This window comes from Schistocerca nitens, chromosome 6 (assembly GCF_023898315.1).
Source record: "Schistocerca nitens isolate TAMUIC-IGC-003100 chromosome 6, iqSchNite1.1, whole genome shotgun sequence".
NCBI classification, from domain to species: Eukaryota; Metazoa; Arthropoda; class Insecta; order Orthoptera; family Acrididae; genus Schistocerca; species Schistocerca nitens.
The window spans coordinates 416272950-416291811 of record NC_064619.1 but is presented as its reverse complement, the minus strand read 5'-3'; the positions used below and the strand labels follow the sequence as shown (position 1 = coordinate 416291811).

Genomic DNA, 18862 nt, shown 5'->3' with positions numbered 1-18862 from the left:
GAACTTGTTGAAGTTGAAGGTTATAACACTCCCGTCTGCTACTGTTATACCATAACCTCAATGCTAGAAACAGGTTGTGACATAAAACTATTTTGTAAAAGCAATTATGGTACGAAGCAACAGAGCAGTGTTACCCTCTGAGAGGAATTTTGTTATGTTGACCGTGTTGTTCCTAACGGTGGTGGCTTATCGGAAATGAAAGTCAGAATTACGTAAATATTTGAACAGTACCAAACTAAATTTTGCCTATCTGTACTGTTCAACGGATAAAGAAAACGGCCGCCAGCCTAACTAGGCAAGAGAATGATTAACATTCTCGTTTTAGAAAGTAGGTATAAGTAACTATAACGGACAAACACAACCTAGACTTGGCCACACGGGAGTGCAATGAACTCTGACACACATATGTTTTAAGATTGAAGCTAACAACTGGAGCAGCACAAACTATTTGCAAAATTATAACACGTACAGGAAAACACTATCACTTTCAAGGCTTACACAAACTGAGTGGTCTTTATACTGTTAATATGCACACAAGAGAGACAAACACTTAATAATCATGAGTATATAATTTCCTACTATGCAATTTTCCACTTTTACTACCATGAGACATAAAATTAATATTACTGTAAGATACTAGCTCACTTTCTGCGATTAGCAACAGGTAGTAATGTGATCATTTACTAAGCAAAACTTTATAAACCTTAGTCTTGAGAGATTTTAATTTGAAGTTAGCAACAACACATTAATAATCAGTTTTACTAGGAAAATTATTTCAGCAAGCATCATTAATTATAACTCACTCTCTTGCCACATTAACTTTAACTTTATTCTGTCCAATAGGCATTAATTAGCAAACTGAGTTTTAACGTACTTTCAGTAAGGGTACTCGGTAATCACTTTAGTTCGAACGGAAAGGACCCTGAGAGGTGTTATGATGAGGAGAAAAGTCAAGGTAGGTACATAAATTCAGATACGAATTACCTTATATTTCAGCACAATCACACATCCATTACGCTGATCCTTCACTGTACATCATTATAGTGATATGTTGCAATGATTGCGCAATGTGGTGGCCACAGCATGTTGGTAGGTGGAATTGCAAGCAGAATTGCTGGACTCTGTCATTTCTTGGTGGCGAAGATAGATACGAATTCCAGAATAGCCCAGCTATTTATCCACCCATCCGAGGCATTGGAAAATTGCAGAAAAGCCTCTCTCGAAACCAGCACTATGCAACTTTTATACGGCAGCGCACGGACTCGTAGCTCATCTCTGACTGCTGGCTCGTCCCCGACTGACTATCAGTTCCACCTTTTCCACCTATGCCAACCACATTTTGCGCGCGTTGCGCTGTTCCGTTCCCGAGGGGAACCCCTACACCTTTTACATACAGAATAACTAAGAGCCCTAAGTGAGGATCAGCAGTATACATAACAGCAAACAAATACATTAAATAAGACAGAACCTTTGCACATATTAACATGTCTACAAAAATTATTCACACAAAATTACAATCATATACAGTAAGTTTTGTTCCCTCCAAATGGGACAAAGAATATAAATTGTAGATACACTACTTTGCATTGAACCAAAACATGACGCCAAAGTTTGTACAAAGAAATGAGTATACAATTTTGTGTTATCTATTCAATCAAACACATTTACAGAAGCTCAATGATGAAACATAAAATGAACAAAAAGCAAAATAAATCATTACAGCATTAGAGCTATGGTGTTACAAGGTCTCCCTGAGCGAGTTCATCTTCAACGTGTTCTCGGTCTTCCAAAAATGATTTGTGACAGGGAAAATCTTGTGCCCTTGATAAGGAATATTCCCCAAACGCTTCTTTCAACTTTTCAAAGGTCACACTGGCGGATTACCCAAGTTTGACATAAAATTTGATGGCTTAACTTTGCTCAAGAATTCCGTTGTCACATTTTGGTAACACGCAACCAAAACACCACTTCACTGATGTCGCCCTCAGAAATCACGTGTGGCCGTTCGGAACTGAAACTCGGCTTGACCACCTGAAAGAGGTTAACACACCGTTCTGCACAAACAGAAAACAGTGTTGCCAGATCGCTTGAAAAAAAAAAACCTTACTATCTGAGGCCATCAGTGCCCTAGACTTAGAACTACTTAAACCTAATTAACCTACGGACATCACACACATCCATGCCCGAGGCAGGATTCGAGTCTGCGACCGTAGCAGCTGCGTGGCTCCAGACTGAAGCGCCTAGAACCACTCGGCCACAACGGCCGGCTCGTCCGTCTCATTACTTTTGAGACACACCTCGTACATTTCAATGGACATGATTTTGAACAAAATTCCTTACAGAACATTACAGTACCTAAGTGTAAACGATGTTTGACGTAAGAATGAAATATTCGTATGCTTTTTGTTTTTAATTTTATTTAAGGGATAGGGGCAGAGATAAAGGACTACTGGAGTTATCACAATTATTATCTGTGACAATGCTGTGTACAAATCATGCAGTTAATAAGTACTTCAAAACGAATGAAATGTTATTTGTAATATGTTAATATGAAAAAGGAGTCTCTTATTTGTGATCAATAAGTTAGCTTCGCAAAATATACATATGAAGCTGGGCATCCATGATGCCCTTTTGCCTATGATGGTTAAAACTCTCTTTTATGTTAAAATTTTCCGCAGACTAAGTTTTAGCACCAAATCCGTAGGCAGTGTCAGAAAAATTTAACAATCATTTCCAACTATACCTCAATCACACCTGTACGATTAGTATCTGTTGAGAAAAAGTGATGTTGACTTCAGAAATAATATACACGATCCCGACAGCAGACGCGAGCCTGCAAACAAACAAACAAACAAATACACTGGTTTTTTCGAAGTGATAATTAAAACTCGTGCAGTCCAAAGCGCTGAAGATGTCGTCTAGCATGAAACGTCACCGGAGACAGCAAGCAATCCTGTTTGAATCCTCCCCGAATATGAGTAGTTCCGGAATATGAATGATGTCGCACAGCCTCACAATGCGGCGTTTGCTCGTCTGTACACTGCCAGGTTGGAAGATGCGTTATCTTCCCCGTATGGAGGTAGGAGGCATTAGGCTCCATTAACAGTCAGCGTCTTGCGCTCATTAATCTGGGCGCATACTGCGCTGCACTACCCCCACCCCGGCACCCAGCTGCCCCCACCACCAGTGCAGCTTGCTCTTTGCACGCCATTACCTGCCCAATTATCCGCAGCGCGGCGCTGCGCGTGCGCGCTCTAGGAAACGCCGCGTCGACGTGGCGGGGCTTATAAATTACGCAAACAAGCCGCCGGGTCACAAGTAATTTCCGGCTTCAAGTTTAATTTACGCGGGGCCAGGCTGCGGCGTGCTCCCTGGACTGTGAGCCGGAGATAAGGTGACGAGCAGACAGCCGCGGGCGCCACTCGGCCTCGCAGGCTTAACGAGGTCCGCGCTTTGCCGTACCGTGGCGAGCGTGCGCGCCACCAGGCTCCTTGCGGCCGGCGAACGTACTAGCTGTGGCCACGGCAGGACCAACGGGATAGTCTGTGCTTGGACAAGACTCGAACAGCTCGATCACTGTAAGTCACAGCGAGAGAAATCACGGGTTCTGCTTCATCTTTCAGTTGTTTCACAGCCTGGCGACTTCTGTTGATACTACCCATACGACATGATTCTGATTAATTATGGAATTTAATAATAAACATAACTGTGAAACGTGTTCTCCGATATCTTCTACAGTACAGATCAAATGGGACAACTACCGAATGATGACAGATGGGATCGCTGTGTTACGATCTACACATACCAGTCACTGAATGCTGGCCCCTGTTTTGATTAGAACAGAAGTGGAATTTTTCCTACACGTCTGTCAGGGGGCCTGAAGAAGACGTAATGTAGCGCTGAAACTGGTTACTCAAATAAAATAAGTGGAAATTTGGACGGCTGAAGATGTTTTGGTTCGACATTTTAAGTTGAACAGCCGAGGTCCCGCAACCATCTGTGTAAAGATGCACTTGCGGAGACTATCAGAGCTAAAGTTGGTAGCGATCGGAAGCAAGTGAATGTCGTTCCGGTGAGATACACATCTTTCGAGTTTTACTGGAACAGCGACTATCGACAGTCGCCGCGCTGTGGCTCTTTAGAAAAGAACAGACAATACTTCGTCTGGTCGTGCCGCCGTAATTTATTCTAGAGATCGCACTCACAGTGAATAAAAGTTATGTATCTCGTTTTTTAGGCATTTTGTTCTTGATTGATTTTCTTCCTTGTTTCGTCTGAATGTTGCTACCTTGATTCCAAGCTAATTAGAAGCTGATAAATAATTTACCCGTTATTCTAATACATTAACAAAGATCGAATTGCACTGCAGGCAGCAGCGATCGATCTCTCGCAATTCCCAAGCAATTTGATGAGACGTATGCGATAAATCGCTCGTGCGTGGCAACATGGCCGCCTGGCTGTAGTTACTAAGCGTGATTGTGTAGTTTTGTTTCGTTTCGCTGTGCCCACGTAGTATCACGAATTTATGTTAAGATGTATACGTATTCAAGGAGCACGGACCACACTGAAAACCGTAGCTGATGGTGGGTTGCCACGGCAGAGAAAGTCCGTTGTTATATTCACAAAACACTGAGCTACGCCTGGTGATTTTCACTAATTTATAAAACAACTGAACGCCTTATTAATGTTTGTAATTTCTATTCGGAACGAGATAATATTAAATGGAGATTTCAATCTTATTGTTGAGGGCACAGCTATTGTAGAGTCCAACACCTCATATGATTTAACTCTCCATCAATTTGCAAGAGGCATGGATACCAACAGTGCTGCTAATGGTAATATTTGTTACGGCATTGAGACTGCTAAACCACTGTGCAAATACTTGTAATTTAAATAAAAAACGCAGCTCGTGGTCGTGCGGTAGCGTTCTCGCTTCCCGCGCCCGGGTTCCCGGGTTCGATTCCCGGCGGGGTCAGGGATTTTCTCTGCCTCGTGATGACTGGGTGTTGTGTGTTGTCCTTAGGTTAGTTAGGTTTAAGTAGTTCTAAGTTCGAGGGGACTGATGACTATAGATGTTAAGTCCCATAGTGCTCAGAGCCATCTGAACCAGTTTTGAGTAAAAGATTGTGACATTAAAAGAGAAATGGAGATTCTGAAATGTATTTGCGAAGTACAAACCCGAAATTTGTACACAACGCATTTGCCGTCAATGAAAAACGTGGTGTATTGTGTAACATAGCAGGCGGTTCGAAAGAAAAATGTTACAAACAAAGTTTAATGAATTTAAACTTTTTTATTGTCTATGCTTTTCCCCTTATTTGATGGCAAATCTTCCAGAGCTCTGTTAAGCTCGATTCTAATATTGTATCCCCTATATCTTTCACATCGACTTACAATTCGTCTTCAATTCCGTCATCAGATAGTTCCTTCCCCTCGTAGAGGCCTATAAATGGACTCTTTCTACCAGTCAGTTCTTTCCACTACTTTTAACAGTGGAAATCCTCTTGCAATCTTGACTGAAGCGTTTCATCTACATCTACATTCATACTTCGCAAGACACCGTATGGTGCGTGGCGGAGAGTACCTTGTACCTCTACTCATTTCTTATCCTGCCCCACCTGCAAATAGAGCGAGGTAAAAACAACTGTCTATACGCATCCGTACGGGCCCCAATTTCTAGTATCTGATCTTCGTGGCCGTTACGCTGAATGTATGTTGTCGGCAGTAGAATCGTTCAGCCGTCAGCTTCAAATGCCGTTCTCGAAATTTTCTCAGTAGTGTTTCGCCAAAAATATGTAGCCTTCCTTCCAGAGATTGCCACTTGATTTCACGAAGGGTCTCCATAAAACTTGCGTGTTGATCGAATCTACTGGTAACAAATCTAGCAGCCCGCCTCTGAATTGCTTCGATGTCTTCCTTTAATCCGACCTGGTGGGGATACCATATACTCGAGCAGTACTCAAGAATGGGTCGCACATATTGTATACGAGGTATTCTTGTACACGAGGTATTCTCCCAATATACCAAACCCTTCTCTACAGCCATCCCTACGTGCTCGTTCTATTTCATATCGCTTTGCAATATTATGCCTAGATAATTTATCGACGTGATTGTGTCAAGCATTACACTACTTACCACACTATCTAGAAATTTTTTCTGTGTCATCTTGTATCCTCCTACAGTCTCTCAACGACGACACGTTCCCTTACACCACAGTATCATCAGCAAACAGCCGCAGATTGCTGCTCCCCCTGTTTGTCATTTCATTACGCCGGAGGTTGTTTTGACCTTTCTGTTTCCTGAATCTATTCTTTCTATGAGCATTCCTGTTTCTATTTCATCACATTGCCTGCAACCGCTTCCCTTTAGGCTCTTTACACTTATTGTTTATTTCATTCCTAAGTGACTTACACAGTTGTATTTTCGCCTTTACATAGCATTTCTGCACTTCTTTGTTTCGATAAACAGTTGAAAAAAAATGGTTCAGATGGCTCTGAGAACTATGGGACTTTACTTCTGAGGTCATCAGTCCCCTAGAACTTAGAACTACTTAAACCTAACTAACCTAAGGACATCACACACACCCATGCCCGAGGCAGAATTCGAACCTGCGACCGTAGCGGTCGCACGATTCCAGACTGTAGCGCCTAAATCCGCTCGGCCAACCCGGCCGACGATAAACAGATGAAGTTTTTCTTCTGTTACCCAAGGTTTCTTCGCAATTACCTTCCTTTTATTCACGTGTATCCAACAACTGCGACTGGTCTTTTTAGAAATCTCGATTCCTCTTCAGCTGAACCACAGTATCAGTCTTCTGGTTGGTTCGATGTGGTCCACAACGAATTCCTCTCTTGTTTCAAACTCTTGATTTCAGGGCAGCACTTGCGCTTTAAGCTCGCAATTACTTGTTGGATGCATTTAAATCCCGGTCTTCCCTTACACTTTTTACCCTCTACATCTCCCTCTAACACCAAGGAAATTATTTTCTTATGTTTTAACACATCTCCTGTCATCCTGTCCCTTTATCCTTCTAGTGTTGGCCGTATGTTCCTTTCTTCGCCGATTCTGCGGAAGACCTCCTCATTTCCTAAAGCTCCATCTAATTTTCAACATTCTTCTGTAGCATCACGTCTCAGGCGCTTCAGTTCTCTTCGTTTCCGGTTTTCACACAGTCCACGTTTCACCACCACGAAATTCTGTGCTTCAAACATACGTTCTGAGAAATTTATTCCTCACATTAAAGCCTATGTGTGACAACAGTAGACTTTTCTTGCCCTCGCTGTCTGTCAAAACCTACTTTTTATGTCCTGCTTGTTTCTTCTGTCGTCTCTGCTTTGGCTTCAAAGGTAGCAGAATTCTTTAATGCCGTCAACTTCGTGGTTCCAAATTCGGAAGATAACTTTATCGATAATCACAATTTTGCTGCTCCTCATTACTTTCGCCTTTCTTTGGCTCTCAACCATATTCTGAGACAGTTCTTTCTATTCAATCCCGTAATTCTGCTTCATTTTCAGTGAACCTTATGATTCATTCCATTTCACCCTCAAATTTAGCCCCACTCTTGATCCTTTGTTTCATTTCCAACATTAATTCGTCGATGTGCAGGCTAGAGAACTTCGCACGCACATCCTCTTCAGCAGTTCAGTATTGCACTTCTTTACACATTGATTCTTCATCATTACTAAATTGTGTTCGGCATCTATATCTTCTTCTACATACGCCTTATAATCATGTATCTCATACAAGAATTATTGTTTGTGGGGTCGGCTTGTTCTGTATTCTTCGGGTAGGAGATGTCACCCTAGTTCTGCCGACAGCCTTGGCAGAAGAGGGCGGATAATTATTCTGCCACTGAACTGTTCAAAACAACTCACCATCTGCCCTGGCTCCCTGATTATGACGAATCCCACTCCCGTTGCAATATTTTCTGTTGTTGATGTGAACCAGTTCTCATTTGACCAGAAATTCTTCTTTCCATTTCACTTCACCGGCATTCACTATAATTAGATCCAGCCTTTTCATTTCCCTTTTTCAGGTTTTGTAGCTTCCACATTCAAAGTTCTGACATTCCCTGTGCCGAGTTGTAGAATGATACTCCTTCGTTTGTTATATCATCTATTTCTCATGGCCACGTCCCCTCTGCCAGTCCCATCCCGGATATCCGAATGGGAGACTAATCCGGCATCTTTTGGCAGTAGTGAAATCATCAAGACACTTTCATCAATTACAGGCTACATGTCCTATGAACACATATTACTTGTCTTCATTGCAGTGACTTCGATTGCCCTCTACATCCTCATGCCGTTGATTATTGCTGGTTCTTCCTCCATTTAGTGAAAGTTTCCTATCCCAACGGAACGAAGACCGCTGCCACCTCTATCCGCTCCTCCGCCCTCTTCTGCCAAGGCCGTCGGCAGAACTAGGGTGGACTCTCCTACCAGCGGTTTTAAGATGCCACTGTTGATGATACCTCCTTAAAATTTAAGCAGTGGATGGGATCGTGCCCGACGCGTAAGATGTTTTGGTTGACAGATTCTCGTTTTTTTACATTTTCTTTTATTAATGTTGTTTTTCCTAACGTAATGAATTTTCACTTTCTATTTGTGTGTTACCATGGTACAATTAGGGACTAACAATGAGAAGAAAATTTGGTGTCTGCAGAACATTAGTAAAATGGCTTGCGCAACCTGGTACCACAAAACTTGCAGAGACTAGAACGTGGTGAACGGGGAGAGCTCGTTGTGGAAGCGGATAAGGAATGTAGTCATGGGAATACAATGTCCGCCATTGTTATGGAAGCAATAAAATCAGTATATTATCTGGTAAATGTCTACATGGCCTCATTCAAAACCATAACGAATGTTTCGACAGTTGTGTATGGCAGCAGGTATAAAAAACGGTCTTTGTTACGTGGAAAATTCTGAAAACAAAGATAATGGATAAAATAATACACACATCAAAAAAAGTTTCGCGTCGCTCTGGTTGCCAGAACTCCTGAAGATAGACGTTGACTGTGCATATTGTATCACAGACACAGCCCTTGACTGTTCAGAGGTGTCACTAAATCCGCCCAAAGATGTAAACAACCATGCATGAGCAGCGCCTATTAGATGGAGGGGGTCCGACAGCCGATCATTTCCAGTCATTCCACCAGGAAGACGGTACACGGCTCGTGTTGTCTGTAGTTAAACCATGCCTAGAAGGTCAATATCGCGGTTCGATCGCGTCCGCAATGTTACTTTGTGCCAGGAAGGGCTCTCAACAAGGAAAGTGTCCAGGCACCTCAGAGCGAACCAAAGTGATGTTTTTCGGAGTTGGAGGAGATACAGAGAGACAGTAACTGCCTCGCTCAGGCCGCCCAAGGGCTACTACTGCAGTGGATGACCGCAACGTACGAATTCTGTCTCGGAGGAACCCTGAAAGCAACGCCACCATGTTAAATAATGCTTTTCGTGCAGCTACAGGACGCCGTGTTACGACTCAAGCTGCGCGCAATAGGCTTTATGACGCGCGACTTCACTCCCGACGTCAGTAGCGAGTTCCATCTTTGTAACCACGACACCATGCAGCGCGGTATAGATGGGAGCAAAAACATGCCGAACAGACCGCTCAGGATTGGCATCACGTTTCTTCAACCGATGAGTGTCGCATATGCCTTCAACCACTCGTGTCTGGAGGCAACCCGATCAGGCTGAACGCCTTAGATACACTGTCCAGCGAGTGCAGCAAGGCGGAGGTTCCCCCCCCCCCCCTTTTTTTTTGGTAGCATTACGTGGGGCCGACTTACGCCGTTGGTGGCCATGGAAGGTGCCGTAATGGCTGTACGATACGTGAATGCCATCCTCCGACCGATAGTGCAACCATATCGGCAACATATTGGCGAGGCATTCGTCTTCATGGACGACATTTCGCGGCCTCATCGTGCACATCTTGGGAATAACTTCCTTCAGGATAGCGACATCGCTCGACCAGTGTGGCTACCAAGTTCTCCAAACATGAACTATACCGAACATGCTTGGGATTGATTGAAAAGGGCTGTTTATGGATGATGTGATCCACCAACCACTCTGAGGTATCTACGCCGAATTGCCGTTGAAGAGTGGGACAATCTGGTCCAACAGTGCCTTGATGAACTTGTGGATAGTATGCCACGACGAATACGGGCATGCATCAATGCAAGAGGACGTGCTACTGGGTATTAGAGGTACCGGTGTGTACAGCAATCTGGACCACCACCTCTGAAGGTCTCGCTGTATTGTGGTACAACATGTAATGTGTGGTTTTCATGAGCAATAAAATGGGCGGAAATGATGTTTATGTTGATTTCTATTCCAATTTTCTGTAGACGTTACGAAACTCTTGTAACAGAGGCGATTTAAAACTTTTTTTGGTGTGTGTATGTTTCAATGTTGGTATGATTAGCAGAACTAAAATAATGGATAAATTAGACATTCGGTCGGGGAGTAACATGATTAAAGCCATGACCATCTTGGATTGTCGGCAGATGGCCAAAGTAGAAAAACTATTGAAGTCACTTTTGAGGACTCCAGAGTAAGAAAGAGACTTTTAAAAAATGAGTGCAGATGACAGAAAATCAGATAGTCAAGAAGAATAATCAGCTGTAGTGTACTGAAATGTGATAGTGACACATTCTTTTCTAATTTTCCGGAACTTACATTTCCACATTCGCTACGTTTTCATCTATTTTCACCAAACTTCTCCCAGTTAAAGTATACGGTAGTATCATTATATTATGCCTAATACTGCCTAGAAATGTTCTGATGTGGGCACACAGCAGATCATTGAAGACAGAAATGTTTGTACCCCATCAGCTGCTGTATAAACTTTACTGACATGTGCTGCTGGTTTTTATTTATGTGCACCATCTTCTGGCGCCTGATAATTGTAAAAAAAACCCTTAACAACGCCAGTGTATTGCAAAAATTCTAATACTACCACCGATATTTAGTTACTGAGCAAATAGACATTTTTGTATACGCCATCAGCGTTATTGAGACGCGCTGCTGTTTCGATCTATTTGGTCTGCTTCCCAGACGACTTGGGGCTAATTCGGCACCTTGCTTGTTTATTTCCAGAGTCACTCCAGGGGCCCCATGAGAAACGATTGCTGCACACCCTGCTGGACCACTACAACGTCCTGGAGCGGCCCGTCGCCAATGAGTCCGATCCACTACAGCTAAGTTTTGGTTTGACCCTCATGCAGATCATCGACGTGGTGAGTGTCTGTTTCCCCAGTCCCAAAACTAATCCCACTTTCTGCAAGTCACGCTGTGTGATTTGTACTTATTATTTTGATGCCCAAAATATTATACTTTGCTTTGATTAAATTCGCTTGTGTATCTTTTCGTAGACAATTGTACAACAGCACTTAATTCGTTTTGTATCGAGTATACCCGAAATATTTAGTTTTTCTTTTATCATGTGTTTTTCTCAATTCCATAATATGATTTATTTCATATTACAAATAACTGATTTAGCACATTAGTCCTGTTATTTAAATGTGTTACGATGTTTTCATGTTTTACAACTGAATTTTTGACAGTGAATAGAAGATCTGTGTTCTTAAATGCGTCGCTCTCGTGGTCTTTCGACAGACAACGAAACTGCACTGGTTACCAGATGAATCAGTTGTATATATTTTGTATTGATATATCCATGTTACTTAAGACATATTGTCTAAAACTAGTCTGAAAGAATACTCGTTAAATAACAGAAAATTATAAATAAATTAATTTTTGGAAATAATGCTGTAATTTTTGCTGTTTAGAGTACTTCAGCAGACATCTGTCTGCAATCGTGGAGAAAAGAACTTTTCTCTTTTTGCCTTTTTCAATATAACTTTAACGATATAATAATTTTCCTCTACAGGATGAAAAGAACCAAATCCTTACCACAAACGCTTGGTTAAATTTGGTAAGTTCTGTGTTGGTATAGGGATGTATGCGATAAGCCTCTATTACTCACGAAACTAGATGGTACAACTTAGTTAAATTGTGAACAAACTAAAATCCTATATTTCCTGTCTAAGCGAAGCAATAAACGTTAAAGCTTATGCTATTGTTAAATCCTTTCAGAGCTACCGTAAATGGCAACAGTCACGATCTCCGATATTACTCCTCGAACATTCATTAAAATTGAACAATTCCTTAACAGCCTCTCTTTTTTCAAAACGAACAAAAGCTGAAAACTTATGTTTCATTTGCAAACAAGACAAAATTTAGTTTCGTGTGCAAATGTGGCTATCTGTGCTATTGGCCGAACGATTTTTAAAACTGGCCTACAAGTTTTTTAATATGTTTATACAAAACTTTTGATCGACGCTGAGCTTTCACGTGAAAGATTTGTGTCCCTGTTCACTTTCGAAAACAATATTTGCAACAACAAAAAATTTGGAGGCTGGTAATGCAGGCTTGGCAATAGAAATTAATTTTTGTTGCCAAGTCTCAATGCTTCAGTGTTGTCGAGCTTGTGAGAGATGGTCTTAATCTCTGGAAGCTTTTCAATTTGAAATTCACAGACATTTCTCTCACAAGGTCAATGCGTATGGTTTTGGTGTTTGCATTGTAACAATTGTAAACTAACATAAGCACATTTTCTTCTCATTGCATGTTAATAGGATGAGAAGAATCAGCTTCTAATAACAAACATATGGTTAAAACTGGTAAGTCAATTAACTCAAAACGAAACTTTTTAAACAAGAGGATAAAAAAAGTTGAGGCAAAGCGAAAATTGTAATTCAATTCATATGTGCTGAACGTCAAAAACGACTGACTTTTCACTAGTTTGTGTTCCGCTTATTCACAACTTTTTCTATCCTCGCTACCTAAATTATTCTTTTAACTTATTTGGGAGATATAACCGTTAGAATGAAGAAAGTCACTTGTTTGGCGTATGAAACCTGCATGGACATATTAAAAGAAACGCCAAGTATTCCACATACGTAGCTTGACATTCTTGTCCGATATTTGCAAATATAATTTCTGTGTCGTATTGTTAATATTTTGCTTCAACTTACGCCATTTTGTAATTATGTCTCGTTCGTTACAATTTCCTGTATACTTAGGCAATGTAGATGCACTTTTCTATTTATTACCATTTTAACGACAATCAGTGGTTAAATAACTTCGTGTAAACCATTAGTATGTGAATTCACTCACAAATTAGAGACTACACCGCAGAACCCGTTTATACCCCTCTTAGACAGTAAATTGGTGCATTAATATGTGTTTAATAAGAAAAAAATTCAATTTTCACACTCATTTCTGTAAAGTCGTAGAAAATATCCGTTGATGCGGTTTGATAAAAAAACGTAGTAGGTCGTCAATTTAACTTTACTCAGGTATTGGGAAGCCTTTTCGTGAACTGGCAAACACTACGTTTCATGGGATGGGCTTTAAGAAAAATTCTGAACTGAAAGATAATTTTAAATATCCCTGTAAAAAATAAAGGGTTTCTAAAAGTCTTATTTTAAGAAAGTCTTTAAAGAAGACTCGTGTATGTATCTAAGATGAAATGAGATAAACAAACTTTAAATACCTCTGCTATAAACCAAAGAACACAAAGCGATAAAAATAATCAATACATATCTGATTAAAACTGTAGATGTATATTTCTGTTCTGCAAGTTTATCTTTGTATATAGTATTGTAAATATCTGTAGTGTATTACCTGAGGTAAGTAGCAGCAATATGGCATGCATTTGTAGTTCAAGACTAGTCGTACACCTACTGCATGGGAGTTAAGAAAGTAGTGTAACTATAGGCCTGTAGTTGCTTAGCCTGCAACGCTTAGTGAAGCTTCGAAGGAGGGACGACCTCTGCTTCCCGCGGTTTTCTGTCGGGAATTAATTAACGTCTTTTCTAAGTAAGATATCCTGCATGTCCGAAATTCCGTTTATAGAAATAACTATCCCCGAATGAACACACTACACCGATCTCAGCAAGCTTCATGTTTGAAGTTTTGGCGACGAGAGTCTACCCGCGTTGATTGCTCCTCTCGTTTCGGAACAGCGTCATGTTGTAAAATAAGCCTACGTTTCGAGTATCATTGACTATGTCTTTAATGACAGCTCTTCATTCTCAACTGGGTCTCAATCTCTCATATAGTTATGTAATTAGAGAGCCTTTGTAGTGTGCATTTCGAAGGCTTAGGTTCCTTTCCTCTCACGAACACCCTTTCCTCCTCCATTGGCGAACTATCCGAGGGAAAAAAAAGTCCTATGCCGCCGTACGCACGAAGAAAATATACTTTTGGCCGCTCGGTATTGTGGTCTCCACCACACAGATGCGCACACACTCACTCACTAACACACACACACACACCCACACACACACACACACACACACACACACACACACACTCACACACTCACACAATATTATGGGACAAGTATGACTGATACTGATAAAAATATACATTTTATTATTAAAATACACAACATAACTTGGATGTCCCTTATATTGCACATGTCGTTAAACGTATCTAAAAAGGTTTACGAATTTGTAATTAGGTTCTCTTAGTTCAGTCCCCGTCAGCCGGACATGACAGTTACGTATGATAACATCAATTTCCTCTGACAACAGAGATCGGTTTAATGTTAGAAACTGGTATATCATTGGTTCTAAATATGCATACGAAACTATTATCGGATTTCGGAGATGCAATCTCAGTCGACATCATAGACATGTGAAATCCTCCCACCCTCGTCTGTCGCAATTCATGCTAGCGGTATTGACTTATGATTCAAGTTACACCATAGGCTAACAGCACTTCAAGGGTTGATATTAGTCATGGACGGATATATGCACTACGAAAGTGCTGTGTGCACTGTGACTTCTCAGGCGCCTCAGAGAAATGCGAAGATATTGAACAATAAATGGCAGTACAGTGGTCTTAGTCACCAATACATTTTTTTTTAATTTATCATCTCATTACGCGTTTCGGAATAGTCCCACCATCAAACCTGTGGTATGAAACACACAATACAGATCACGATGTGGAGAGGCATACACGTACATTGCAACAATGTAGTGAAGCTGAGAAAGTGCGTGTCGTCCGCCGTTGCCTCCTACTCCACTCCAAAACACCATCAGTGCCCAAAATGACACAACGAGTTCGAAGTGGCACAAAGTAAACAGTTTTACCAGTAGGTGGCCTTAGCGGCAGTACGCCTATGACAATCGCAAACTTATACAACACTTGTTTCAAGAAGTACTTGCCTTTTTTAACATACATGCTATGCTGTATATAAAAGGCGTGCTGTTAAATTAACCACCTTGAACAAGGCTGCAGGTATTACATTCAAAGCTGCTACATTCTGAACATAAGAAGTGACTCGAGTCGAAACAGCTCCGTACATAAATTTTATCCAAAACGTTAAAAGCAGTTTTAAGTGGCACAACAAAATTACAAAGAGTTCAATAAATATGAGCCTTAAACTGTGGAAGGAAAGGAGAGCAGACAGTTCAAGTGTGCTTACAAGGCAGCACAACCAGTTATGTCCTGGTAACTGGTAATGCTTGTACATCGATATCGGCCATTACAGTTACACTGCACAGACTGTCAGTAATTGTAGTTAAAACTTCTTACCAAAAAAAAAAGGCTGTATTTGCAATGCTTCAGGATGCTACGATTAAACCCAAACATATAGCGAATAAAGGGCTGTTCAATACCCCAAATTCAACAAACTATTTAAACAACAGTATATGACAGTGAAATTGTTAAAAAAACGTCTCTGCAGATTGGTTGAAATTTTGACTGGCATGCACTATTGAAAATGGCGTAGCGAACACGTACAATATTTGTGGGTTTAGTCACAGCAGGCTGAAGCATTGCAGCTATGGCCTTGTCAGAAATTTTTAATTATAATTATTTTTGTGGGGAAATTGTAATGACCGATGTCGATGCTGCAAGCATTACCTGGTAACAGGGCATCACTGGCACTGCTCCCTTGTAAACGCACACTAAGTGTCCGCGCTGCTTTCCTTCTACATTTTAACGTTCATGTTTATTGAGCTGTTTGTCATTTTGATCTGCCACCTAACATTGTTTTTAACGTTTTGGAAGGAATTTATGTACTATGCTGTTTCACAATCTAGCAGCTTCGAATATAGTATCTGCAGCCTTGTTGCAGTGTGATTATTTTATTAATAAAACATTTATATACAGCATAGTATGGAAGTTAAATAATACATTTACTTCTTTTGCAGGAGACAGCGTAGTGTGCATTGACTTTGACTTGTACGTTTCTCATATTCACTGCGTTTTTTAGTGTATGCCTGTTAATATCTTGTCTTGCATCGGATCTTTCATACCACAGTTTTGATGACGGGATCATCCAGAAACACGAAATGAAGTTATGAATAAGAAAGTATATTGGTGACCAAGACCAGTGTATTACCAATCAGGGCTAAGGATACCCGCTGATCTCCTGAGAGACTGCTTGTTTAAAGTAACGAAACACAGAAATGCTCTCCACCTAATTTTCAAGTGGTAAAACTTCAAATAAAAATTAAAAGCTGCTATCATTTGAGCACATCAGCCTTGAGTTCAACTTTTATCTGTTCAACGCAACACACAAAGCTATACGATAATTAGAGTATTGTGCAGCTAGTTCCAAAAAAAATATAACTGCACCGAAACACAGTGCGATAAATCGTGATGGAGACCACATACTATGATGGCAGAAAGATAGGACCATCTTGCAACACGATGTAGTCACCAGGGAGATTAAGCATATATTTAACCACAACATCTACAATGAAGCAGTTACACAATAAAGCGGAGCCACAATTTACAATCCAGTTTAAATCGCGAATGTATTCGTCCGTGCTGCGTCGCTGAATTCTTCCTGCCGACTACGCCGCCGCGATTACAGGTTGCTGCATCTTGGCGTATTTAACTGACAGCTATTAGGATGCAGCTGCAGCATGAGGTTATCCTTAGAGCAGAAAAACACAGCGTTGAAACCTTGTAACGCTAATCATGAACAGCGGACGGACGAAACTTTTAACGCCATTTTGCACAATTTGTTTGTGATCGCTTTTCGATTCGAAGATACTTCAAGCATTTTTACAACACAAACCAAATACGTGACCACCCCGACACAGCCGAAGGGATAGAGAATGCGACCTTCCGATGATAATCGAAACAGGAATTGCATGGGATAGCGTTTACTGCGGCGATAAACATCCAATACTTCCATTCCAGTGTTTCAGCATGCATCGGCGCACTATTGCCCCCCCCCCCCCCAAAAAAAAAAAAAAACCGTTTACAGCACGCATCTCCGTTAGAAAAATTGTACACATAAGTCGTGTCTTTAGGAGAAAAGAGACGTAAATGAAGACAGTGGCCCTAATAACAGAACGTTTTTGAGTGTATTACATGTTCGAACTTCGGGAGTTACATATACCAAACCTGGAAATGGCATTCATTAATTAAAAAAGAACCTTTTGTCACTCTGTTGATGACTGTGACAAATATGTTAGGTTTCAAGCGATCCTTCAGTTGAAAGCTTATTCATGATCAGGACGACTGCAATAGGCGGTACAAGGAAGGAAATGTCCTTCGTAAGTGCAATGCTGTTGAAAGTTGGGAAATTTTGTGAATTACACGACTTACGGCAATACAACCAACAAGAAGGCCGAAAATATTCACAAGAACTGTATTTTTACCCAAAGAGATAAGGCAGGTTTTAAATGAAATTGAAGTAAAAGAATACCGAAGAGTCACTGAACCTTACGAAAGTAGATTCTCACATTCATCAGTTACTTAACACTGCATGTCAAATGGTGATAAAAGCATCATATGTAGACTGAGATATGATTTGTTCTTTGAACACTGTGTCCTGAAATTTCCTCTGGTAGCTTCCTTGTAATCACATAATACATACATGGACTGATAGGAGTGGGTTTGGTAAACTTTTACAAAATTACTTCTTCCTCTTCTTCACTTCACGGAGTGAGTTTACAGTCTGATCCTTCTTCACTGACGCTATCTGTCCGTCGGATATCCTAACCCGTTCTTTCATGTTAGTTTGTTTAACTGATCTTTAACCTCTTTCTCTTGATAAGTTGCTCTCATATTATGCATCTTTGCTACATTTTTTTCATTTACACAGTGTATACGTATTTTGTTCTCTTATAATATTGTTTTACATTTGATTTCTGATGGTACATTTCATTAAAAATTTCATTTCAGCCGACTGTATTCTTTTTTTCCTTAGTAAATGTCCAAGATTCGCTTCCTTATTTTAGTGCAGGGGTTGCCATCACTTCGTACCGTTCCTTGTCTCGTCATTGTATGAAACATTCAATTTATTAGTGACGTTTTTATATTCGTAACTATTAACACAGCCCAATAGCTGAAAGTGTGCCACTCGTTTCACTGATCGTCCCTCAGGTACTATGTCGCAACGTGCTGGAAATTTTCGTTTGACTGTCAATACTTTTGTGGTTTTTACTGAGCACATAACGCTCACTCTTAATGAAGAAAAGGTGCCTACGGGTGTAAAGGATAGAGCACACCTTTCCAGTTCAGGCGGTTGAACCTGTCCTTCAGGGTGTTCGAATCATGCCATATGACTTTACTTTACTTCATTGAAAATTTTAGGCGATATTTCTTACGTATTTCAGTTCGGATATGTACTGCAAACTGGAGGTCGTTATCTGCCTTGTAAATAACCGTTTGTTTTCTGAATAATTATGTAATGAAAGCAGCGGGTAATTCATTAGACTACCTTACTGCCCATAAGAGTGGCGTAAAGGGTTTTCTTCGAACTATCAAACAGCTGCAGCTGTTTCTCGGACGTATGTGGGTATCACGCACAGGTTAATTTCATTCAA

General features: G+C 40.8%; 1 protein-coding gene across 1 annotated transcript in view; it reads left to right on the top strand.

The window, feature by feature from the left end:
* The first annotated feature begins 10875 nt into the window (after nucleotides 1-10875).
* LOC126263381 (neuronal acetylcholine receptor subunit alpha-7) overlaps nucleotides 10876-18862 on the top strand; it is a 327371-nt gene continuing 319384 nt past the window's right edge. The window contains exons 1-3 of the mRNA XM_049960473.1: nucleotides 10876-10930; nucleotides 11097-11236; nucleotides 12638-12682. Coding sequence (XP_049816430.1) covers nucleotides 10876-10930; nucleotides 11097-11236; nucleotides 12638-12682 — 240 coding nt within the window. The remainder of the gene's footprint in view (nucleotides 10931-11096; nucleotides 11237-12637; nucleotides 12683-18862) is intronic.